The 26,881-nt window shown below is 35.7% G+C and overlaps 1 protein-coding gene across 1 annotated transcript; it reads left to right on the top strand.

The window, feature by feature from the left end:
* Positions 1–1,860: 1,860 nt before the first annotated feature.
* Positions 1,861–26,881, top strand: LOC120949687 (protein N-terminal glutamine amidohydrolase). The gene is made up of 4 exons (XM_040367123.2): positions 1,861–3,650; positions 23,299–23,601; positions 23,832–23,956; positions 24,223–26,881. The coding sequence occupies exons 1-4, from the start codon at positions 3,580–3,582 to the stop codon at positions 24,357–24,359; spliced, it is 636 nt and encodes a 211-aa protein (XP_040223057.1). The 5' UTR covers positions 1,861–3,579; the 3' UTR covers positions 24,360–26,881.

Consider the following 26,881-nt stretch of genomic DNA (forward strand, 5'->3'; position numbering starts at 1 on the left):
CGAGACTGAAGGTGTGAGATGGCTGTGACAGAATTGATAACTGGTTTCTCACGCCGGTGTGTGTAGAAGCTCCGAAAGACACCGAGATGAGACCTTTGGAACGATGTTTCAAAAAAGATTCTTCTGCATTTTATCAATATTTATGTGCTTATTTGACTGCAAAAAGACTAACTATAACTGATCGTCCACCTTAAACTGCAAATTTCTCACGTTCTTTGCATGCCAAGGAGATTTCTCTCACCGAAAATGCTGTCAGTCGCTGTCAATACATGCTGTCAGTTACTGTCTCAGCTGTTTTCTCGGTGCATTTGACAGTTCTTTGAGCAGTTCGTACTGTTACACATCAATTTTCAAATGAAAAATAAATTTCCTGCTGGACGAGTTTAAAAAATCATTTAAAAATACACAAAAATGTTCTCTTCAGTTTGAGCTATATCAAATAATTTAATTAATGACTACAACTTGAAGCAAAATCTTAACAAAATTAGCTGCCAGAAACTGCCAAATTTGACCAACGCGGAAACTCGATATACGTAGTTTCTACTCGGTCCGCACTAATATCTTGTATACAACTTGTACAATGGAGCACCTTTGCGAAGATACTCATGCTGGACCCAGAGTGATCAGATTGTTTTTTATGTTATCGGTAGGTAGAAGAGAGAGAAAAAGATAGATGGAGAGATAGAGAATGAGATAGATGGAGAAAGAGAAAGAAATTGAGAGAGAGAGAGAGAGAGAGAGAGAAAGGGAAAGAGAGCGCGAGATGAAGAAAGAAATAGAAAGAGATAGAGAGGTATAAAGCGATATAAAAAATATCAAGTTTGGAAATCCTTGGAATGGCTGTATAATATAAACTTTTTCCACGTATCGTATTAAATCAGTAATTGGGTGTATAAAGTTTCTCCATTTATTTAAAAATACCTGTTTAAAACAATATTTTGACAGAAAAATGTGATATTTGATTGAGTTATGCGGAACGCATTCACAGCGGAACCCGGGACAATTTGTACTCTTAACCGTAGAGTTGGCAACCAGATTTACACACGTAAGTTGGCAACCGGCATACCCGGGTATTCCACACGTTTTGATGCAAAAAATTAACGATTTTCATAGGTAAACAATGCTTTCTATATTTTAATGCTGTAGTGCAAGTAGTGCCGACCATATACTCTCTTCTATTTCATTTATTCATTAAGTTTTTTCATTTTATTATAAAAATAACGGTCAAATTGAAATTTGGAACCGCTTGAATTTGACTCGAAAATAGGCACAATACGAAAAGAAGAAGAAGAGAAACGTCATTCTCCATACAAAATGTATGGAATACCCAGGTATGCTGGTTGCCAACTTACGTGGTAAAGTTAAAAAAAATTCAAAATAAAATACTTACAGGCTGTTTAAAATTACAACTTATGCACCAAAAAATCATAAATTAAAAGTTGATGGGCTACAGAAAATTTCAGGCCAATAAAATCAGTGAATCAAAAGTTATTGCAGTTTAAAGTTGAAAAAAATACCCGGATATCCGGTTGCCAACTTAAAGGTTAATCTTCTCATTTGTTTAAACCAAAAGAGTGGCTAGATACGTAATTTTACATAGACATTTTTGCCTTTTTTTTTTCTTTTTTTTATAGAGACTTTGAGCCGATTGGCCTCATTCACCTCTTTATTTTTGCCTTTAATATTTCCGTCTGCATCATAGGTCAAAGGTTCTGTAACAAAAAAAATCGCCTAACTGAATCTAGAACAGTCGGTACACGCCAAGTTGCAAAGATGTTGATTACGTTTCTTAACAACATGTATGACTAGTTTGTGTTGTGTGTAACCCGTGCTTACTTGCGACAGTTTCCGCAGCAACGTTCGGAACTTGTTATTTGTTGACTAACGTGCTCGGAGAGCTCTCTTCGTGCATAACACGATTTTCCCGCGAGAGTAAAGGAAAACTCAACCTACAGCTTGCAGTTTGGCAAAACAAGAGAGTACCAAGCCCTTAACATAGGTAAAACCTGCAGCAACGTGCCAGTGCGAGAACGTTATCCGTGCTTTGTGGTCTTATCGCGATATCCTTTACGTCCGGCCTATTCGTGTCATGGGTATGTGTAGTACCGTTTGAGGTCGTGCGCATCCCTTCCAGAAAACCCACCCCTAGCTAAAGCCACCCTGTCGGGGCCTAACCGCAGTTATGCACCATCATACATCATCGGCAGTGCGATAGCGACGATATATCCCGTCGATAGTGGCTACTCACTTTCCAAATGTGGCAGTCTCCCGCGTTGAGAATGGATTGCAATTGTACACGAGTGCAAATTTTCGTACAGTGATAACGTAGGGAAAACGATGACATCAGTCCGAAAGTTGTAGGAACGGTTAGATAGGAATATATTTCCCTGGTTTCCTCCCGACATCCTGCCAGCCCTTCCAGACTTTCCAGAACCATCCAAAACTCTGCAACCCAATAGGCAACAAAAACGCATCTTCTCGGCCGAAAGCAGCAAATCTTCATTTCGAAATAACCTCCTACTTACTGTTCAGCAACATCCGTATCTGCGTATCGTGCGTTTGTTTCGAGATCAGAGCGACCCTTTGTTTGAAGCTCTCATACACTTGCGTACACGCACATCTCTGCTGTAGATTCCGCAGCCTCCTTTTTGCGTCCGAGGCATCGATTATACGCTGTGGCGAATATTTGCAAGTGAATTATTACGACAGTTAGCAGCTTCTCTTAAAGGCTAGTAAATTTATCAGACTGATTTATGTGTGTGTGTGTGTGGTACGTGCTGTCTTCGAGCTAGATAAGTGTTTGCGTGTTTGAGGAAGCAGGGTCTATTCTAATCGTTAAAATATCGAACGTGCTAGTTAAATTGAAAATATACACCCCCAGAGCAATATCAATAAAAGTCAAACAACAGTAATCCATCAAAGTACCCTCACGCCTAGCGTGAGCACGGTAAGGCAGACGGTGAAAAAGTGAATATTTTTCAAATATTTGCCAAACGCACCGAGCAAGCAATCGTTCCAGTGTGAAGTAGAGTGTAGCGTTGCTTGTCTGGTAGATGTCCTGCGAGAGAATCCGACTCCGGCTGTGAGATCGTACGAGTGAGTGAGCAAGTGTGGTCTGCGGGTGTGTTCTGTGCCGTTTGCCGTTGGGTGATCGAGCTGGTGTGAAAGAAGGAAACTGAGTGCTAGGGCGTTGGTACGGTGGTCGAAGCGAGAAAAACGCTCCAGAGTGTGGAGGCAACTGAAGCGCGAACAGCAAATATAATTCCAGCAGCAACAACTGCTTCTGTAGCAGCACGAGGAAAAGTGTTCAGCAATAATAACAACGTTTGCTGCTCTCCGTATCCCGGCAATTTGGCTCGTGTTGCGAGAGGAAAATCTGCAACATCTGCTATTTCTCTCCCTTGGACGCCCGCTCCATTGAAGTGTTGTGGTGTCACGAGGAAAAATCTGCGAAGAGCGGTGGCAAAAGCACACACACACACACACACACACACACACACACACACACACACACTCAGAAGTAGGCCGAGAGCGTGGAAAACAGGAGCTAAAGAGTAGTAGACGTGTGGAGCGGCGAAAATGTCGACAAACGATGCTAACTTTATGCTGTTTTCAAACATAAACGACTGCTCGTACGTTTCTTGCTACTGGTAAGTAAACTGAATTAGTTTTTTTAAAATAATGTATCCATAATTCTTGAAATAACTAGATCGGTATTAAACAGCTAGTAAATTGCTACCACAATAAATGGCGCATAGTTAAAGAGAGAATGAGAGCGAGAGATGATGAAGCTTTACGTTAGCGTGACACAACATTCACCCAATTCTGTTGTTTCTAGTACCTACACACCTGCTATTGCTTCAAAGTCCCGGGCACTCAATCAATCTTTTTAACATCAATTTATGTTTTCCTTTCGCCCCGTTGAGCGTGGATAAACATACACACGCACTCACTGCCACCAACTGGGGAAGGTCTTCAGTATTTCACGGTCTACGCACCTTTGTGCGGTATACAACATTTTCGACCAGCTTCATTTGACAAAGAATGCTTCTGTTTATCTTGCCGTTTACGAAGCGAATGTGGGTATCAGCATGAGCGCAGAACGGAGAGGAAAAGAGAAAGGAAACAATTGATAAGAAGAAGAACAGAAGGAGCAAGCGCCTGAAATGTGTACGCGAACGGAGCCGCCTGGTGTTTGGTGGAGGATCATATTTTTTAAGTTTTTGGAATTCGGTTAGAAAAGAGCATAATTGGCTAACGAAAAGAGCAACTTCCTTTAGACGGAGGATGCGAACGGCGGAAATGATACTGAAATAAACGAAGGTTGAGGTTAAATGCTATCCCGGCCTGTATGTTCGCAGACCGCTATGCTTGGTCCCACATTTCACACATGATCTGAAAAATGCTTTCCGAAAAAATGCGTGGAATTTGACTGCACGCATCCTGTGTAGAATCTGAAAAGTTCTACTTTCTCCGTGTTAATCTTGGCGATGCTTCCCATTCATTGTTGTTTAAAAATGAAAAGTTGTTTAAATAAATCGTCTATATTACGCCATTATGGAAAACTGTATGTTTAATTTGTTGCTGTGATAGTTAAAAATATAATCATTATCGAATTCTTTATACTGTTCGTTTTCTTCTATTATTGATGTTCTTTTTTATTGTGATCAACTCATAGTGTAATTGGCTTTTGATGAAACACTTGGTAAACCGTGGCATATATCGTAAGTTTACATTTATTGGTCGTCTGTTATTACACTTTTAACGTTATTTATGCTCGTATAAAACATATAAACTACACATGTTGTAAACGTAACAACAGAAATTTTTCTTTCTCTCAAATTTACTGACAAATAACACTTTTGCAAGTCTTGCAAGTAAGTAGTCTGTTTTACGCACCGTTTTCGTGCCAAAATAAACAATTTAAGTTGGTTTTGAACATTGTTCAACTAAAAGTAAACATTTGACATCCAACTGAAATACTGACGCCTATCTGAACTTCGTTCAATCGTAACTAAACAATTGAAACCCCTAAGTTGATCCGTTTGCTTCATGGACTTGAGTCTTTTGTTTGTGTCTTCATTTACTAAAGTAGCTACAATTTACTAACCAATAATTTGTCTCGATATATTTAAAATTAATCACTGACTATTTGATAAATAAAGGTGTCGTCGAAAATTTATTTAACTGTGGTGGAACGAAACACACCCAGGCATTTTGAAGCAACATCTTTAGGCTTTCTTTTGCTCTACTAAAAATTTCGCTACGGTGGTTGTAACATTCTAATTGTAAGCATGGTAACATTTGTAACAAAAAGTGTAACAAAAAATGGGAAACTCTCCTTCACTATTGAAAATATGGAGAGAAAAAAACAGAAGGTTTGGTGACACACATTATGCATATTCTTCTTCTATTTGGCGTAATGTCCTACACAGACATGCCAACCTATACAGGAGACCCATTTAAGTGGAACCTTACATACGAAGGTACGCATACGGATAATCGCTGTATTTTGCGGAATTCCGGTTTAAACCAAGGACAAACGTGCATTGTAGCAGCATTTCGTATTGTCCTGAACACTGTTAGATTGAAAATACCCATTTCAGGTATTTTCCAGCTTGCCAAAATTTTGATATAAAATGTGCAATAATAGAATTTTGAGTGTGTAAAATTTAGATTTTTGAACAGAGATATTCAACAGAGAATAATGTACCCAGATGATGTGAAGATATTCATACCTGTCAAAACCCATGACGATTGTCTCTTGCTTCAAGATTTTATTAACTCCTTCAGTACCTGGTGCCTTTCTAACGACATGGAACTTGCCATTGAGGAGTGTTTTATTGTATCGTCCCATATACTTAAGAATCCTGTTATTTATAAATATTTAATGAACGGTTGTTTACTATCCCGTCGTCAAGAAGCTTCCGACTTAGGAGTTACCTTAGACGAGGGTTTGAATTTTTACGTAAAAATTGACAACACGTTGATTAAGGCGCCTAAACTATTAGGTTTTATTATCAGACAAACCCGTGGATGTAATGACCCCTTATGTCTGAAATCGTTGTTTACGGGTACGATCATGCGTGGAGTGCTGCTCCGTGGTTTGGTTCCAGCATTGTGTCTCAGCGATCAACAGAATTGAACGTATTCAACGGAAATTTACCAGGCTTGCTATAAAAGGCCTGGTCTATCATGTAGTGTCCTTCGAGGGATTCAACAATATGCATAGTTATCGTTCTTGACGCCTTCTATTGGGGTTACAAACACTTTAACACCGCTTCAGAGTGAGCCAAAGTGTTTTTGTGGTAAAACTTTAAAAGAATGAATTTGATGCACCTCCTTTACTAGAAAATAACAATATTTACGCACCTTTGAAGCCACTCCGTTCCAGAAAATTATTGCAAAACGAGACTAGACGGACACTACATGGAGCTAATGAACCGATCCTTGCCATGGCTCGGCAATTTAATATATGGTCTGAGCATTTCGACTTTAACATAACTACTGATACTTTCAAATGAAACTTGCTTTTAATTTTTAACTTTGGTGACGGCACAACCCGATAGCGATAGGGTAGAATTAATATTATAATTAAGTAGTCTCATCGAAATCGAGCAAGACAAATCTGGATACAAATAGATAAATTAATTAATTAATAAAAATCTGTATTTCCTGCCATTATTCATCGTGTTTCTACCTAAAAAATGTACAAAATATTTTTTTTAAACAATAATGATGTATACTAAAACCACATAGCATGAATACTGTGGTTTATCCATCTCAAACATATAAAACACGTTGGCTATTCCCTCAAGTGTGCAAAAATTGGCAAATTACTCTACAAATTTTTATTATTTGAAGACATCCGTCATTTTTCGCGGGTATTGACGAAAGAGTGACCTTTTAGCGTTCGCTTAGCCTCGATTTATCGTCGGTATAGGGCCGGTTCTGTGGTATAGTCGTCATCTCGCACGATTTAACAACATGCGATAAATCCCGGAAGCATATTGATTCTGCAATTAATCCGAAACTTATTTCAGTTATCGAACTAATTCTGAATCTTTATCAGTCTAGGTACTGATTTCTAATCCATACCATTGCAGGAATTGTTTCAAATTCAATACCCATCCTGAAACAAGTCCTAAACCTATATTAATTCTGGAATTGATATTGAACCTGTACCTGTACTGGAAATTATTCAGTAACCATACCGGTTCTAGGACTTATCAATAACCTATACCGTTCGTGGAACTGATACCATACTCAAACCATTCCTGAAACCGATCTTGAAATCGAATCATTGTCGACCTTGAAACTATTTTTTAATTCTGGTTCAAAAACTGAACTTGGACAGATTGCAGTTATTGAACGGATAACAATCTTATTATCCTGTCAATGGCACATTCCCAGCAGAAGTTGATTGAAAAAAGATCGTAGAAACAAAAATAATACCCGTTATCCCATTATTAGAATATGGTTATAAATATTCTCTTTCGCTTAATATGCTTGGCTTTATAATATAAGATTCGAATATATTTAATATCCACTATAGGCACAAATGCAATTTACAACTTACGCAAAAGTCCGACACACTTTGTTTACTTGCGGTCCTTATTGATAATGTTTCTCGGGTATGAAATGTAATTATTAATAAATTTAAATTAATGACTTATGAATTGGGATTGTAACTCGTAACAGGAAGTTAAATCATAACTAAAATACGACACAGGATAGGGATAATCTAAAAAACCATTCCCTTTGAAATACTTGAAGACTAATAAAAATAATAAAATTGGACTGAAAAAAAAACAAAGCAAAATAAACTGTTTGCTGGCACATGTTTCACGTGAAATACGAGGCGTCCTTTATGCTGGATCATTCAGTTGAAAAGTATAAGATTTTTAATCATATAATTTTTGTGCAACGTAACGGAATAATTTGAAATGGATGGATTGTGCGGTCCGGTGCACATCATACCTATTAACTTCATTTCCATTACAGCCACGTAATTTCATCAGGGCGAAAGCGGACGTATCATTGATGATAGGGATGGCAGGAACATTCCTGGGTGGTTGAATTAAGAGTGCGCCATAAGAATGTTTATACAATTTTTATTCATTCTGTCCAATCGTCATCAAACTGGCCAACAATTTTGCTCCAGTAAGAATGAAATTGCTGCTGCGTCCCTTGAATGCTGCTTTTTCTCGTCCATCGCGATTTTCCCGTTTTCCTTTGTATGGTATGGATGATTCCTCTTTTCCTTGTTCTCAACGGTGTTTCTGTGCCTGAGTTTTATGCTTCTATTCATAGTTGACTTTTTATCGTCATCCAAGGCAAAAAAGTACCGCCTATGATGGCAAGTACGCAACGTGCTTCAACATTCTCAAAATGGTTCGTTCGGCAGAAGTAAGGTCAAGCATATTTCAACATAAGGTACCGAAGGGAGTGCCAAAAGCATGACATTTTGGGAAAACGTTTCACGCTCGTTTCGACCTGCGGTGAATAACATCTTAGGTCTTGTCTGTCCCGACCCACCGTTATTATCTGAGTAGAAAGCAAAGGCATCTTGGCGCCAAACATTATCAGTAGGTTCACTGTATATAGTCAGTGGTACGAAAAATGAAAACATTGGGAATGGGAATGTCCATCGGTCCATTTGCACTGTGGCCTTTGAATAATGTTGTGATGTTCTCCGTCTAGCTTTATCCTTGCTCCAAGGCCTACAATGGATTAATGTGTAATCGTGCGTGTGTGCATTACATGTCATAGTGCCTCGGTGCAATTTACTATGCTAACGGTCCCATGTTGATTATTCTAACACGTTCTACTCATTGCGCAAATACAGAGTATGGTTGTACAGTAATCGCAATTTCGTTGTAGTTCAATGTTCTAGCAAAGTAGCAATAATGATAAATTTTACGTATAATTGAGATAGTACATAAAATTACAGCATTGTAATTTTTTTTTGTGGCATTATACGAATATATCACTATTCGCCTTCTTGAGCCACGCATGTCCAAACACGTTTTAGATTTTCACGTGGGAGATCATTTTAAATTATCACACATATATGCGTTCAAACAAAGTATCTGCTCCCTTTACGTATGTTTTACCGTGCTTATTATTATTTCCATGTACTTTACGAATTCCCACAAAGGTTGTACTGCTAGTAAATATGAATTTATCTGACAATCTTTATCGTGAATAAAATTGAATTGTTTGATGATTGTACATAAATACTGAATAACTGATTTGATTTTCTAAAAAATCCTGGAATAATCCTGAAATGAATTTTGAATAACAAGGTCTTTTACATTTTGTATGTATTTTTATCTTTAACATGAGTAAGGGATATTATAATATATTAAATCAAATTTGTAAAAGAAAAAAGTTGTATAATTGTCTGTATTTTCTAATATATTTTTATGAAGGCTTTAATAAATTTGTACTATTAATTTGAATGAGTCAGTAACAAAACGTATCACACAAAAGCAAACATATTTACGTCTGTTTTGAAAAGCTTTCGTAATAGTTTTCGTCATTTACGTGACCCAATATCCTTTTAGATATGTATAAGATCAATCTGACTATAGTACAGTGAAATATTTGCCATGACCATAGCTACTAAAAGTCAAACATTTCATTAAACTAACTTCATGCAGTTATCAAAATATGATCTGAAAGTTTATTTTCAAAGTTTTAGTATGTTATTCAAATTTTTAAATTTAGTAAGATAAGTTATATTGTTTTATTCATCATGAAAGAGTTTAACGTAATCGTAAGATCACCGTTTGCGTTACTTTTCTCTCTGAAATAAGCTGCATCACTGACACGTTACAATCTGACGAATGAGACCTCTAAAGCTGGTCCTGAATGTGTTTTGTGTTGTGTTGCTAAACGAGTTACTTTCGAGAGGAAAGAAGTGTAATAAGAACAAAATTTAAGCAAGCGCACATCAAGGGAAATCTATCTCAAGGGATTTTACATATTTGCCAGGAGTAGTGAAACGAATGAGATGTCAGCGAAGGAAATACTGGGGGATGGATTTTTATGCGCATCGCATGCTAACCCATAATAATGACCACTTCACAGCCTTTTTGCGAGCTTACAAGCACCAACCTTCCAGCTTACAGGCACCAACCTTCCAGCATGTTGCCCTCAACTTCGCGCCGCCTTCGTCTATCAGGCGACTAACGGACACAGGTTGATGCACGCACGATTTTTAATGTTGAGCTTAGCACGCTAGTAGTATAATCCAGAGGCCGTATGTTTGCTTGCCATTGCAAGCGCGTTTGATGCCGTTGCCGAGGCCAGCATTGTTTCACCAGTACGGTGCCAATTTGATGGCGTCCGGCGACTGGTGACCCGCTGATATACATCGGATCAACTTTGTATGCTTCCCGTTCCGTCGCAACGTTACTAGTCACATACCCATAATTTAGTTCCTTTTGAGTGGTTTCCTCACCAGGATGGTAATTTGAAAAATGGAAAACCATGGCAATGTGTAGAAGAACATATATTGTAAGGTCTGAGTAGATTGAAATGGAAAAAAGCGAGATTTCCTTTTGACTGCCTGCCGTCGTACAGTCCGCTGTTCTACCTTCATACAATGGAAATGGTAACCACCTCTACGGCTAGTTCCTGGAAAATTATGGAAATCATGTGCAAACTCTACTGTAAGAACATTCCTCGTGCGCTTTCCTTTAAAGAGTTTCACTAGACTGTTTGAATGTCAACTTGATGCAGCCTTCATGCGTTAAACAAATTGATTTAACTTATTTGTTTGCTTTATGATTTTTTTTAAATTTCAAATAAATAATGTCAAGACGTAAGCATGTGGTAACTGCATAATCGATCAAATATAAAAATGGGGGGACGGTCCAGATGAGAATAAAACAGCCATTGTTTTTTAAACATTTAATTATTTATCTATTTATTTATTTGTTTTTATCGGTTCTCCACCTCTAACTTCTTTTTTAAAAAATGATTCCAATTTTGTTTAATATTATTCATGCCAAGATTTTAATACATTTTGTAGAATTTTGTAATACGTCGATTAGATCATGTTAAGATGCAGTTTCTTAACCTGATGTTGGAAATAACTACATAAATTCTGGAAATACTATTAAATATAAGTAAATTTCTTAACATAAAGTTGCCGGTCTCGTGGTACAGTCGTCAACTTGTACGACTTAAAAACATGACCGTCATGGGTTCAAGCCCCAAATAGAGCGTGTCCCCATACGTAGGATTGACTATCCTGCTATGGTAACAATAAGTCACTGAATATGAAAGCCAAGCTCACTTTCACTAGCGGGTAAAGGCAGGCCTTGACCGACAACGGTTGTTGTGCCAAAGAAGAAGAAGAATGTTAAAAATTCCTTTCGTTTGAAAATCGTTGAAATGTCAAACACAACTATACAATTCTAGTATTACAACACTACTCACTAAAGCGTCTTTTCGGAATGATTGCCATATTGCTTTAAGAGTATTAATTTGGAAAAAGAAGCCATTCTACATTAAATTGTTATCACATAAACACAAAAAGGCTTTTTTATTTCTCCAAAGTTCGAGCCTATCTTATTGGTTTGTTTCCAAGAGTCATTGAAGTGGTGATTCCTCTTTAGCTTACTTTTATAGATGTGTGTATCATACGGTTAATACTAATGGAGCTTTCCAATGTAACTAGACTGAAAACATTATAGAAGGTGCCTTTCGCTGCTATATTCATTCCAAGTGACCTTCGCTACCCTTCCCTGTACATCGCTAATAATGCGACAAGTTAAGCCGCTACTGGGCCAGCACCGCCATTTAGGATAGGATTTGCTGAAAAGCTTTCGATCTGACCTGTTTATCTTGCCGTCATCCACCTCAAGATGCCAGACGATCAAAGGCGCGATGCTTTCTACTATTTTCCTCACTTGGCCCTGCTGTACTTGTTTACAAGTCTTGGCAGATACGAAGGTTTATCACCAGCACAACCAGGCGGCCCCATCACTGTTTGAATTTTGCCTGTGGTTTTGGTTGTTTTGTACTGCCTGTGGAAAAGGTTAATCTACATTTAGAGCACCATTGCATCAGCACAAAAAGGAGCTTAATGTTTCATGCCTGTTTCTTTGGCTTCCAGATGTTTATGAAACTTTATCGACTATAAGTTTGTTATTGTTTACAAATTTTATCAGTGAGTGAGCAGAAACACAACATTCATTTAAAGGATTGCCGAATAAATTGGTTTTAATACACTATTTAGCGAGATTATAAATACTACAACGGTAGTAATTTAACGGAAATTTATCCGATGTAAAGAAGCGATAATGCTTTTGATGTTGAAGTGATGGCAATAAAGCAGAAAGGAATGTTGTAGAAAAAATGTTTCTCACGAAGAAGGCGAGTCACAACTACATATTTATCCTAGTTACGCGCGTAAAATAGCACTCAAACGATTAATCAATTTTATCAGTAAAGTTTCTGTGCGATACTCAAAATGCGTATGAAATTTATTTGAATATATCCTTAAATTCTAAAAAAAGAGGAAAATACGATATGCTTGTCTAACCCGCGAAACCCAGCTGCATTGTGAATTGGAAACGAGTGAAAGAAACGAGGCCTAATGAAATGTTTTGCTCTTTTGTGGATACCGAAAAGCCATCTTCATCTTTACACTGGTATATCAAGCTGTTGTTTCACTTGTTTCAGGGTTTCACTTGTTAAATAAGTCGTCGTTCGTTACACGTATGAAATTAAGCAATCGTTCGTTAAGCATCTTCTTCTTCTTCTTCTTCTTCTATATGGCGTAACGTCGTACGAGTTGACGACTGTTCCACGGAACCGCGTTAACCATATATTATTAAATTTAGTCTACCTAGGAACCCTTGCTCTATAAATTTTAGTGAGTAAAAATTTAAAATGTTCATTATTTATGAATTAGTAATATTAAAATTATACATACATTTATAAAGGAGAATAGTTTTGCTAATCAACGTAAGCTTGCTAAACCGTTCCTTCTCAATAAGAAAAATGTAAATGGTTTTACAAGTCACTTTTAAATGTGCATATAATTATTCACCCCATCGAATATATTTTTCAAGAGCAATCAAATGGTGATCGGACGAGAACTGGTGTTTTCAACATGGTATGGTCGTTGACAATTTCAAATGGTGTATTTGCTTCAACATGAAATTTAAATTTCAACACATTATTTTCAAACATAATAAAGAACTGTCAAACTCAATCCAGTGTGAGTCGTGTTGAAAATCATGCTGACGAAATTAAATATTATTATGATGGAAATGTCAGATCGATGTGGTTCAACATTTTGCATGCGGTGAATAACAACGTTTACATTCCCAACTGAAAACCCTGTAAAGTAAATGTCAAAATTACAATTCTAATATAACATGTAGTTATAATAGAACAAAATATTAATATCAAGTTATAGGATAAAGTAGTGTGATTGACTGCTATATTCAAATCGAATTTGAGTGTGATTTTACGTAGAATAGGACCAACTAAACTTTTCCCTCCATTTCTATGACCTTGTACCCTTATCAAACCTTATGTTGAAAACTGGGTTTATTTCTTTTTCTTTTTCATATTTTTCTTATACTTTTTTAATACCTGCGTTTCGTGTAAGCAATCATCATCTAGCCGAAATGTGCGTGCCATTAGGCAATATAGTATGTGTAGGTAACCAGCGGCGTCAAGATGAAAAACTGTCACAAATTTTTGCACCTTCATTTTCTATGATATAAATATAAAAAATGATTTTAAATGTATTGTATTGTGTACCTGTGATCACAATGCACACTGGAAACAGACTGGGATGAAAAGGATTTGTTTAAGGTTTCGAGTTCAATGCCCAGAGTATTTTAGCTTTTAAGTAAATACTATCACATTAAGAAAGGTAAACAATTAGACTTCTACACCACGTGAATCATTAGGAATAAATTTTCAAATATGAAAAATGTTTCAAATTATTCACATTTAGGTAAAGGCATCTTTCAACGACAATATTTAAATAAAGTAATACTTTGATTGTCAGAATTAACAGTGTTTTAGAAAGGTTATCTAATCACATTTAAATGAATGCCTTATTTAGAAAATTACTTAATTTCCAAGAAAGTTATGGCAATAACTATAACAAGAAAATTAAAAGTAAATAAAACATGTTAAATGTCATGTCTTTAACATGTTAAAAATCTGAGAGTTATGTATATTAAAGTTTTTCCTAGTAAACTAACTTATTATACAGCTTCAGCAAAAATCAGGACGCCCTTTGGGCAACTTTAGAAGTTACGTCATATTTTATCAACATCAGTTTGTAAGAAGTATACTGGGTCGGACTGGTGGTACAGTCGTCAACTCGAACGACTTAACAACATGCCCGTCATGGGTTCAAGCCACGAATAGACCGTGCCCCCATACGTAGGATTGACTATCCTGCTATGGTAACAATAAGTCACTGAAAGACAAATCCACTTTAGTAGTGGATACAGGCAGGCGTCAACGGTTGTTGTGCCAGCAAACGTTTGTTGTGCCAGCAAACGTTTGTTGTGCCAAAGAAAAAAAATAAAATATAATATAATAAAGAAAAAGAAGAAGTATAAGCCATATTGTTTCTTCTAATAATACTATTTCCGAAGGGATCGTTTGAAGCTTTTGCATAGATACATTAAATATTGGAAATATCTACATATTAGATAAATAAGATAATACGTAGGTTAAATTAAATACTAAGCTCAAACGTAATTGAAGCCCTTTATACCGCGAAATATCAACGTTGATACTTTAATATTAATAATTTTAATTCTATTTTACAGTAATACGACCTCAGTCTTTTTTTCTGTTATAATGTTATTGCTTATGATTTGGTTTGAAACTAATTTTAGCGAAATATTAGTCTTTGAAATGATTTTCAACATCTAAAGCACGAAATAATTTCACTCTTTCATAATTTTTCCAATTGTGTGGAGAAGGGGAGTGTTGAACATGACTTTTGTTTATCCTGTTTCACATTTTCGTTTCAATTAGAAACTACAAAGCCGTCCCTCCTGAAAACAAGAAATAAAACACATTTTTAAATATACGCGCTCAGTATTTTTGTCAAACTTTTCTTAAGTCTTTGCTGCCTGCCTAATTACGGCCCTTCATTTTTAACCTAATAATTCATAGCCTGGTCTAATCTCTGCAAACTGAGTAAATTTCTGTTTCTGTTGCTCATAAATAATGAGTAAATCATTATTTTCTGTTGCTACCAATCTAAAAACTTCGGTTCACTTCCAACCTTAATTGTGTACTTCTATGTGTCAAACGCGACAGCGGCTCGAATTTTAAAATTTGGAAGGGACGTTTTCTACAATTGTTTAACGCGAAACCATAAATTTGGGCCACACAGTATTAATATGAGTATTTTGATTCTAATTAACACCGTAAGCACCGCATGTCATTTTGGATGCCGCATCTATTGTCTTAAGTGGTGTACCAAGTTGGCAAAGCCAACTATCATTTTGAATTTATAAGGAAGTTTTTTTCTGCAATTTTTAGTTTCAATGACTTTCTACAATATTCAACTTCAGTTGAATATTAAATGAGTTATCATTTTAAGGATCTTACTTTTTAAACAACCCACTTAAATCTTACTTTTTAAGTCTTGACCCATTGCATTTTGAGAAAGTTTAATGAAAAATTGCCTCGCGATTGGAAACCGGTGGTCTACACAAAGAAAATCATATTTCTTTTTATTATCATTAGTTTTTTCGTCATCGCACTGCTTATGGAGACGGTTTAACAGTGCAACGCGAAAGTATAATTTTTGTGGGGTTTATTGGGATTGTATTCTGCCGTGGTAATAAATGGTTTACTGAAAATCGATTATATTTATCGTAACGGAATCACAGCAAAACACAGGTATATATTTTAAATCAACGAGTAGATCGAAATGATTGCTCTTACCCGGGTCATGGAGGTTCGCAACATGAAAAATGAGATGATTTCAAATGCCGAACGAAGGAAGTGGGATCCCCCAAAAATATAACTAATTATTTTTCCGTTAGCGGAAAAATTCCAATCATCCTTTTAGTGGGACGAGCGTTTCTGGTATTGAATTGCCAAAGCATCCTGTTGATGTTGCTGTCCTTTTGCATATTAAAATATCCTCTAAATCTAAAAGACATATGGAAGAATTACTGTTTAGTGTTTAGTGTGTATTAATCACTAGACTATAAAGCCCTCTCGAGTCAAATTGTGTTTTCAATGTACATGAATAACGAACAGAACAGAAATTAAATAAACTCTTCAACAGTTTTCAGCCTTTTTGATACACTTTTTTACATAGTAGTTTGGACTTTTGGTATGTTACAATACCTCCAAAATGATGTTATAATGTTTCTCTCACGTTACACTAGATGATTATTCTGTGGTTGTAGATTCTTCGATAAATCAAACATGACATCTAATTTGCATTGAAAATGGTGTAAGGCACGGTTCTCAAATTGAACGTCATGAAGTGGTATTGCATGAAAGCGGCATAAGATAGCATTGGGTTTCAAGATTAAATTATTTGGTAAGTTATTACTTCCACCTTTCTCATCATTCACTATTATTTAGAACTACACAACGATGCTATTTGAAAAATTTTCTGCAAAAACTACTATTGCTGTGTTGGAATAACATTTTTCCTCCCTACTCTTCACGCCTCATGTGGACCGATCTCCTGTAGAAAAGACTGACTATTCGGCTGCGTGGTACTGATAAGTTTCGATAGTCTGTAAAGGCCGCCATGACCGCGGATATCGTTACGCCAAACATAAAAAAGTTATGTATGATGATTGAAAATTAAATTTGTATTATATCGAGGAGATTCCCGAGATATTTGTCTATTCAAGACTATTATATTTTTTTTAGTTACATCAACATATGTTTTTCAATTATTTGAACATTTGTTATGTTCTGTTCCCAGCAATCAACAATTCTAATTGAACATATTTGCTGGAGCTTAAATACAAATCGTATTGCTATAAAATAGCTATAAAATATTAGCAGCTAGTAGCAGCGCCTCAGAAGTAAGTTTCATAGTCATAACAGGACTGGAACGTGTGAACGGTTATTTTTACATTCGATGGTTTGCTTTGCTGGGCATGAACGTCGAGTACGACGCATGCAACATAACTAAAATGACATAAGTAAATAACAGGCAACCAAAAGTTAATCAGTGAGCAATCTTATTTTCTCCTCTAATGGAAACGATAAACAGACCAGTCAGCGGCAGAGCTTACTCTTAACCCGGTTATGAAGCGTTACTTGGCATACAAAAACAACTTACGGCTGGTAGCGACTTTCCGCTAAATAGTCTTGCTCTTGAACCACTTTCCTTAGAAAACGTAAAAATAAGGCGTACAAGGACAAGCTAGTGATGTAAAAATTTAAGACACATCCCCCAATTCAATTCACCGCGTACGGTGGTGGCTTCTTTATAATTAGATGCTGAATGTTCATACAATATGAAGTAAATTTTGAACAGTTATACCATGTTATTGCACTGATTGCTCAAAAAGTATGTCGTATGATGCTTTTGGAGATAGCAACACTCGAATGAGTACATTGCACAGAGCTATAATTTTGTATTGGTTGAAGTTAATTTTAGTACATTGTGAGATTATTATTGTAAAATGATGTATAAACAAGAAAGTATGAAACACAATTACGTGTTTGTTGACTGACATATCGTTACGACCTTGTTACAAGCTCTTTGATGACAGTATTCATAAGTGTTTTATCTCTTCTTGTTATAGCTGAATGATGCCTTAATAGCCGTACAGCCTCATGGTAAATTGTGTGGGCAACAGTCTCCTGTGTATATCCAAAACATCGCCACCTTATACGTACATTATCTCAGTGGGACAATCATTTTGCTTTGTAACAGTGAATCGAGCTACAAGCTATAGCCATTAACATGCTATGTAATACAGCATATTATTAAGTGTTTTGAAGTGTAAATTAAAAGCACAACAAGTGTCGTCGTTTCTGTTTATGCTGCACTTAGTTTTATTTATTTATATTATCACATACGACAGTACATTGGTTCTATTCATTCTGTTGATTTACATAAAGACATGTAAAACCTCGGTCATAGTTTTTAAATGAATGGATTTATTCATTTTCTTACATCATTGCCAGACAAATTCATTATGAAACGTTTGATTTACTACCGGATTCATCCGATCAGATCGGCAGTATCGGAATGTTCACAGATGTATTTAAATGTTAAAATTTGATTTTGAATCAACATACAAAAGGAAACAAAAAGGATTTTGGTAAAGAATATGATTTGACATAATTTACCTTCGCAGAAGGTTGTGTTTTGTCCAAATGGTTTGAATCCATCCGAATACATTGGGGACGTGAAAAAGCTCTGGATGGATGTACATACGAACTCCCTGCTGGCAGTTTAAAACTCTCTCTTTTTTTTACTATGGTTTTCGCGGAAGATTGATCACCTTATCAATAAAAGTTCAAGTGGTATAACAAATAAGCATAATAAGATAATAAGTGGTATTTACTGATTTAGATTGTCATTGTTACGGCATCGGCTATATCATGTATCAACAGACATTTGCTTCACAGGATATTTGCTTCCTGTATATTTTGCCTTATTCCGGACATACTCGATTGAAAATGTGGTATCCATTGTTGAATGATTTTACCGGTATATCATGTGACATTTTGTTATAATCAATTTAAACAAACAACCTCATGACATGCTTTTTCTGGGGTCACTAATCAAATACATGCTGAATAGACTATCTCATGCAGAACTTTCTACACTTCTACACTTTCTACACACAGCCTTTGAATGCTCACAACATCTCATAGATTTTCTGAATTTATTTCTCTCATGCACATGCTGATTTCATTTTATCTCATTTTATATCTCATTTTATTTATTCTTAATTCTTTAAATTATCACTCATATCAAATATATTCCAGATTAATGTATTATACTCTCTTACTATCGCGATATTTAGCATTTTTTCACAGCAAGATTGATTGCAATTACTAATAGAATGTTTGTTTGTTTTTTTTTAATTCCGAAATTGAAGAATGAAAATCCTAAATGAGATGTAATCGAACCCTCACCGGTCGGGAATTAAGTATAAATATGACCATAAAATTTCATTTTTCACCCATAGAAAATATTCAAAAAGTAATGTTAACAGAAAGCGGATATAGTTTGGCAACTGTTAGATGTGTTTTGCGATTATGATGGTGCATGTTCTTAGTGACTTGTTCTCAGCTAAATGCATACTTTTTAAAGATAAGTTACACAAATTCACACAATAAATCTTGCATTCTAAGTTAGGTGAAGGTTGTATGATTTGCCCTATTCAAATCCCATTGCAATCGGAGCATCTACGTAAAGCGATTTAATAAGAATGGTTTTACGAGTGTACGGATGCACTCATGGGATCTCATATGCCTTTCCAATACTGGATGCAGGATCAGTTTCATGGTTTACGATGCAAGCGTAGTGGCAATAATGCTACTGAGAGCAGATGGAGTGTTTTATGCAGATCCTGATGATGCTTACCATGACCCGTTACAAGCAAATATTTTCCACAGCCTATATTTTTTGTGTTTAATACAACAACAGTATGCAATTTAAATAAATTACTAAAATATATAGAATTCAAAGATCCAAAAGCTGACATTTCCAAACGAAACTAAGAATAGTAAACAAAATTTATTATCAATCCCTTTTTGCAAAGATAGCTAAAACAAATCTAGTTACAAATGAAACATTTAGCAAATTTCAGCAAATAGACCGGAATGTTCGCAGAGGACGTTACACCAAATAGAATAAGATTCAGCAAATTTACAAAGCTAAAAAAATTTGCCCAATTGTATAAATTTCATTTTCAAATCACTAGTTTGTTTTTTTGTTTATCGAATAAAATTAGTTAGTTTAATCTTATTGGACGAACTTTTCAATTTGTTTAAAGCGATCCTTTCAATTAACTGCAAACAATAATATTACGAAACATTTATGTTAATATATAAAAAGAAAAACATCAGAGCTTTTTGCTCAAACCGTTTCGAAAGCAACAGTTAGGTAGTTTTATTACAGGTATTCTCCGAAATACGACCCCCTCGAGTTACGACGATTCGCAGATACGACGATTTTGATTTTGACAGTTGTCATTGAGAAGAAATTGATGTATTGTTTTTGAATTTCCCTTAGATAATCGTTAGATAGAAATTAACAAAGATTCACCAACTACCTGATCTTGAATAAATATATATATACTAGTTAATTTGGCCCGGTTGCAGGGTTATGCAAGATAATTTCTGGGGTATATAATAAGGTTATGGGGTATAGTAAGAATGCGTGCAACAGATTTTTTAAAAGGCAACGCAAATTCCATTTTGTTTTTTAAAGATAAAATTATTTATATTTCATATGGGACTAATCCCGAACCCATTAAAATTTTATAGAACTTATTCTGGTGCTGGAAGTGATTCCATTCCCGTATAGGTGTTAGAATTAATCGTGAACCTGATCCTGGAACTGATCATAACCCCTTGCTGGTTCCCTAACAGATCCTGATACCATACCGGTTGTGAAGTTGATGCCATTCCCATATCGGATCTGAAATATATCTTGACCCTATAGGGTAATCGTACCTGTAGTGGTGGTAGTACCAATAGTGGTGGTATGGCTCAAAAATGTGCTCCATACGATAATTCAAGAGTAATTAAGTTCATTAATTCATAATTTATGTCATTATGAAATCTGGTCTTTTAAATATGGTGGTGAAATCCCTTTTAAAAAGGCTAAAAAATTTAAGTGCCATCATAGTACCATTATAGGGACACGTAATAGGCATGTTCCAAATTGGTCATAGTTTTGAAAAGAATAAAAACAGGACACTGTAGATTTTTTCCGGGATATTGTTAACATTTCGTATTGTTTTCAGAAAAATAAGCAACAGAAATGAGTTTCCTTTAAGTAATCTACCAAAAAGGCCAAAATTCGCATATCCAACTGAGTCTACCATCGCTATACAGTCAATATTTTCATCACTCAAATTTATATATTTTTTACGGTCAAATTATGTAAAAAATCAATATTATGAATGTGATTCTTGCTATTTATATGAAAACAACTTCAAAACTAAGTTCTATATATATTATACAGAGTTTTTGAGATATTTTTGTTTACCAACACTATAGTAACACAATACTACGACTTTAGGAAGCATACCACCATTTATAATTGTACCACGAAGTCGTCACAAAAAAATGTTTTTTTTTTGTTTAATTTGATGGTAAATTTTTCACTTCCTGACACTTTAAATCTATTAAAGCACTTCTGTACCCCAACACAATGCTCTACTATCGATACATTTACCTAACCGGTACTGAAATTGTATATATACCGGTATAATGGCTCTAAAAACCGTACTGGCCTTGGATTTGATCGCGAACCCACACCAGAACTTACACTGAACCCATAACGGTCCTGAAATTGATCCTGACCCCAAGCAGATCCTGCAACATATACCTTCCGGTTCTGGAAGTGAACTACATACTGATCCTTTAATTGATTAAGATTCCATATCAGTCATGGAACAGATCCTGATTCCGGGCCCTGATGCTGCTTCCTTTTATATTTCGAGACCTGAATAGTACCTGAATCTGACTCACTAATGGAACCATCCAGTCCAGTTTTCCTATTTTTATTTCTTGTTGGATTGAAGGGTTCCGCGGTACTATCGTCAACTTGGTCGTCTTAACAACATGCTCATCCATGGGACCCATCCATGGAACATGGACCATCGCCCTAAGCAAGGATTGACTATCCGGCTAAATGGTAATAAGTATCAAAAGCCTGTATAGGCCGGCATGACCCGTTACTCCTTAAAGAAGGTTATTTGTTTCAGTTACTTTTTTGTGTGAATGTTCTCGCTACGTTTTCATGCATCCGGATTTACAGTGGCGGCCACCTAAAGTATGCCACCTATATTTTGACGTTGAGGCTTGCGGGACAGTTCTTTGGACCACTTTTTGAAAAACTTAACTTACACGTCGTTGAAGACATTCTTTATGCTTAGACCAAAAATTAAGCCCATATATAGCAAAATCTCGAAAGACCACGGAAAAATGTTCAATTATTAAATACTGCCTGTAACATGTATCATTCTTCTCCATACCGTTCAAAACACTAAAAACTAAGTCGGCGTTGCCGTTTCTATAGTCGATGTGGTATCCATTGTATGGATGTAAAGTAAGCAAAAAAACATCCAAGCTACCGCTGGAAAGTAACGCTGATCAGCCTTTACTAGAATTTTATAATAGAGATATATATTGTAAACTTCTTTTGTAGTCAAATTGAAAATTATCGAACATTGTTTTTAATAAAAGTTTATCGATATCATAGATTTCGACTCTTCAGCTTCGTTTATTAACTTTATACTGACACATATTCGACATACGTCTTTTTCGACTTACTCCTTGCCTTGGGGCATTTTTTCGGTCCCAAATACAGTCGTATCACGGGGGTCACCTGTACTCATGACAAGAAAGAAAAACATGGATTATAACTGAACGATCGCAGAATAGATGGCTAAAGTATTAGTATGGTAAAATAATTAATAGCGCTCTAACCATATACAGTACATGTCAGTCAATTCTGAGCATCCTAAAATTGATTTTCAATTTCACGGACTTTTTTACAAATTGTCAGACCGGACGTCAGATGGCGTCGGTATCGGTGTAAATAAAAGATAAAAATTCCAAAAAAGTGTCGGGTTTACAAGAAAACCCAAAACAATGTATATAAAAACACGGACCGGACACCTTATTTACGTTAAGTAAAATGAGTACAAAATGAAAGAACTTGAATGAATAATGTTAAATGGATTCGAGTCATGGGTTTGAAGAATAAAAAATTTGCTATGTTTGCTCATCAATCGTACATACAATCACATACTAAGTACAGTGAAACGAAGATGTAAAAAGTGTTCCTGTTTCTCTCACTCTTCAAGGTAGGGTAGGGTTAAGAATCAAGTATCTAGAGCAGGAGTCTCCAAACATTTCAGTTTGCTTCGCAAGTAATGCCATAAAGCAAATGGTTTTAGCAGCAGATCTTGGTTTAATATGAAAAAAAAAAACAAACTGAACGTTATCAGGTCTTATCAACGTTATCAGATTACATGAGAACCCTTGTAAGCAAGTAAATAAATAATCAAATACATACGCATCTATTAATGCCTTCCTTTTTTTACATTTCAATTCTAGCGAGGAGAATGTCTGGAAGCTGTGTGAACAAGTGAAGAAAACGTATCCCTCGGAACTTCCGAAATGTTATGCTGTTTTTGTGTCCAACGAACGGCGCACTGTACCCTTATGGAGACAGAAAGCAGGTCGAGGCGATGAAAAGCTGGTGATATGGGACTACCATGTGTTTTTCATGCACAATCCGTCACCGAACCGGTGTCTGGTGTTTGATCTAGACACAACGTTACCGTTCCCGACCTACTTTCACAAATATGTTACTGAAACGTTCCGATCGGATTATGCCTTAACGCCAGAGCATCACCGGTAAGCATTTACTCACCATTATTTAGCGAATGATGTCATTATCGGCCCTTCATCACAGCGTCACAAAGAAGGGTTTTATCGCTCTCACACTAACTACGAACTGTTATTGGTTCGTTAATCAATTTTAGCGAGTCTCAGACGTAATTCGTGTTGATGTTATCAACTACGTTTAGGTTTGGACCAGTTTTGTAACTAATCTAACTTGCATATTCTGTGTGTTTGGGAAATAGTTTTTTCAGAGTGATTCCGGCAGAAAAATACTTGGCTGAGTTTTCCTCGGATCGACGGCATATGCGTAGACCAGATGGATCCTGGATTAAACCACCGCCGTCCTACCCGCCAATACAGACAAGCGGTGAGTACATTTGTATTAGTGCGATCTGGAAAGGGTTTTTTTGGTTGAATTGTTTGCAAGGAATTGAAACATTATATCCTGCAATGTGAATTGTATTATAGTTTCATAATTCTGCTTATGACGAATGCAAATATCGTATGCAATTAGTTTTCTTCGGCTAGATATTTTTTTACTATTACATTCATATCATTAATCATTTATTGCACAACTGAAATGTTTGTAACATTTTGCTCTGAATTTTAATGTTTAATTTTGTCTCCTTTTAGCGAGCACCCACAGCTTAGACGATTTCATCTGCATGAAGCCTGGAAAGGGGCCGGGTGCGGTTTACGATTTGTTACATTTTGTACAACAATTCTATAAACCGCCAGATCGGAACATTGGTACCAAAACGCAAAATTAAAATCACATTACGGCAAGCACAACGGGTCGCAGCGAAAGAATGTTCAGCAATGCCGGTGGCAATAGCTAGCAAGAACTAATTAGCAACTGTAAGCGGTAATCACAGGATTCTACGTTTCGACCGGGTATTGTGTGGTGCAGGGGCGAGCAGATACGGTACCTTATCAAAACGCAACACCAGAATACGCACCGTGCCATTGAAGAAACAGCATGAAGAAGTATGTACGTTTGGTGGAGAATTAGTGAGTTTGGCATGTTTTTTTATGCTGAAATCAAATTGTTGTGGCCAGTAATTGCAAGCTGGAACAGATCAAACAAAAACTACCCTTACAAAGCAGTGCAACCAATAGCTATTAAGAACAACATGTCAGTATGTGGATGCTGAGTAATAATGAGAAGGTGTCTCAAAAGCCAAGTATTCACTTCTCGCTTTTAATAATGCAATAGAAAGGGGCAATCTTGGTGATGAGTGTTCAATTCAAATCAAAGCATAAGCGGCATGATAAAAACGCCTACAACTAAATACACTAGTAATAATTGCTTAAAAAACTAGAAAAAAGAGGGTTTTACCAGTTATGTTTTCATTTTGACTAGAGTTTGTTTGTGTGACTGCTTTTATGTAACAATTGTTTACTAATATGTCGAAATGTACTAAGAGACCTAAGAATTAACCACACATATGTTAGTATTATATTGGAAACAAAATTATTACCAAACATAAATCAACCTACTGAGCACTAAACCATGAGTTACAGTTTGTAAAATTCATTGTTATCTAACGCACATAAAATAAGCATTCAAACATGGATCTACAGATTCCTAAAACTCTTAAAAAATCAAAACATTCTTCTCATAAAAGTAACATCCATGCCACATAATTTAGAAATATTAAATAATATCGACAGCATAACATAACACACATTTTAAAAGTACAGAAGAAAAAAAAACTACAAATTTCCAATCATTTTACATCTATTCAGGCAATAATGCAGCATCATGCGCTCATGAATATATTTTCAAAATGAATCAAAAGGAGCGTGGTTGCGCTACCTAATGAACGAAACAGTGTAATGAATTCAAACTAGTTGGGAAGTTGAAAAGAGCAACTGATAGTTATCTGTGGAAATATATCTTCTACTCTACAATGTGATATTAGTTAATTAATAACAAGCATTATAACAACCACGCAAAAGCCACAACCAATGTATCCGAATGCAGTTTAACGAATCGAAGAGTAGATGAAGGAAATTCAGTAATGATATCATGCAACAAAGTGAAATGAAAATCAGCATACGAATAGCATATTTTGTTAATCTTTTTAACAACAGTTTGGCTTATTGCCGATTTATCTTTTATTGATGCACATTAACTGTTCCCCCTTTTAACTGTTCCCAGTATATGAGACCTATGTTAACTATCGTTACCACCCTTCATATTTCATATTTTTTGTTTCTTTTATACAGATCGTAGTTGATATATAATTAATCAGCAAACGACAATCTATGTATGTGTTACTATTGAGTACGGACAGGTTTAAAATGTTGAAGTGTCACACACAACAAATAGGTTTTTTATGTTAGTATTCGTGTCATAGTAGTAGCTTGTTCAAAAGAATCAATGTTTAAATAGACTGTAATACGTTAAACGTCAACAGACATACATATAGGAACACAATGTGTAGTTCAATAGTAAATTTCCATCAATATAGATCGGTTTCAATTCATTTTATTTACGTTCTACGATATTAGATTTTGTATTTTGCCTACTTATAACGTTGGTTATCGAAATATGCGTTAGTACGAAAAGCTCTTACAGGGAAAATAGTTAAAATAACAAATGTTTTGAATTTGAACTAGTGCAAATTCAATGAATTAGAAGAATTGTAATCGGATGCGATTAGATTGAGTTGTTTATTCATTGTACTATCTAAGATTAGTTAAACATGATATTCAAATATTAAATAGTGTTTTCACTCCTTATGTACTGAAACAAGTAAGCTTTTAAAAGGGGTGTATTGTTGCCGCCATAACAAAAAACCACCCACACACACATGTTTTGAAACTGTTTTACGAATGTTGTTAAACTGCACGTAGCTTATACAGAAAAAATTACACTATAAACATCATATGAAGGGACACATCATATTTTCTGATCGTCTTCTTTTCATACTAAATAGAGTAAAATAAAAAAGTTTCGTTACTACCGCCACGAGTACGATAGCATGCTACAACTTTTAACGCAGACGCCAAATTACTTACATGAACTAATCTTTTGATAGTCTTTTGCAATTTTATAATCGCGTCAACAGTTGAACTGAAAGGTGATGTTTCTGTACCTTAAATTAATTGATGAATGAAACACTATCGATGGAACTTTCCTCGTAATCAACTTCGATTAATCGTTTAGATCGTACAGCAATTTTCTGTATTTATCTATAATGTAATAAATCACTAAACCAACTTCTATCTCAAAGGCACCCGTATTTGAATCTAAAAATAAAAAAAAAGCATTCATATTAAACTA

The sequence above is a fragment of the Anopheles coluzzii genome, chromosome 2 (assembly GCF_943734685.1).
Source record: "Anopheles coluzzii chromosome 2, AcolN3, whole genome shotgun sequence".
NCBI classification, from domain to species: Eukaryota; Metazoa; Arthropoda; class Insecta; order Diptera; family Culicidae; genus Anopheles; species Anopheles coluzzii.

Coding starts and splice junctions, on each gene's coding strand:
- LOC120949687 (XM_040367123.2), top strand. CDS start 3,580: ATGTCGACAAACGATGCTAACTTTATGCTGTTTTCAAACATAAACGAC. Junction 3,651..23,298: donor TCGTACGTTTCTTGCTACTG/GTAAGTAAACTG, acceptor TTTCAATTCTAG/CGAGGAGAATGTCTGGAAGC. Junction 23,602..23,831: donor TTAACGCCAGAGCATCACCG/GTAAGCATTTAC, acceptor TTTGGGAAATAG/TTTTTTCAGAGTGATTCCGG.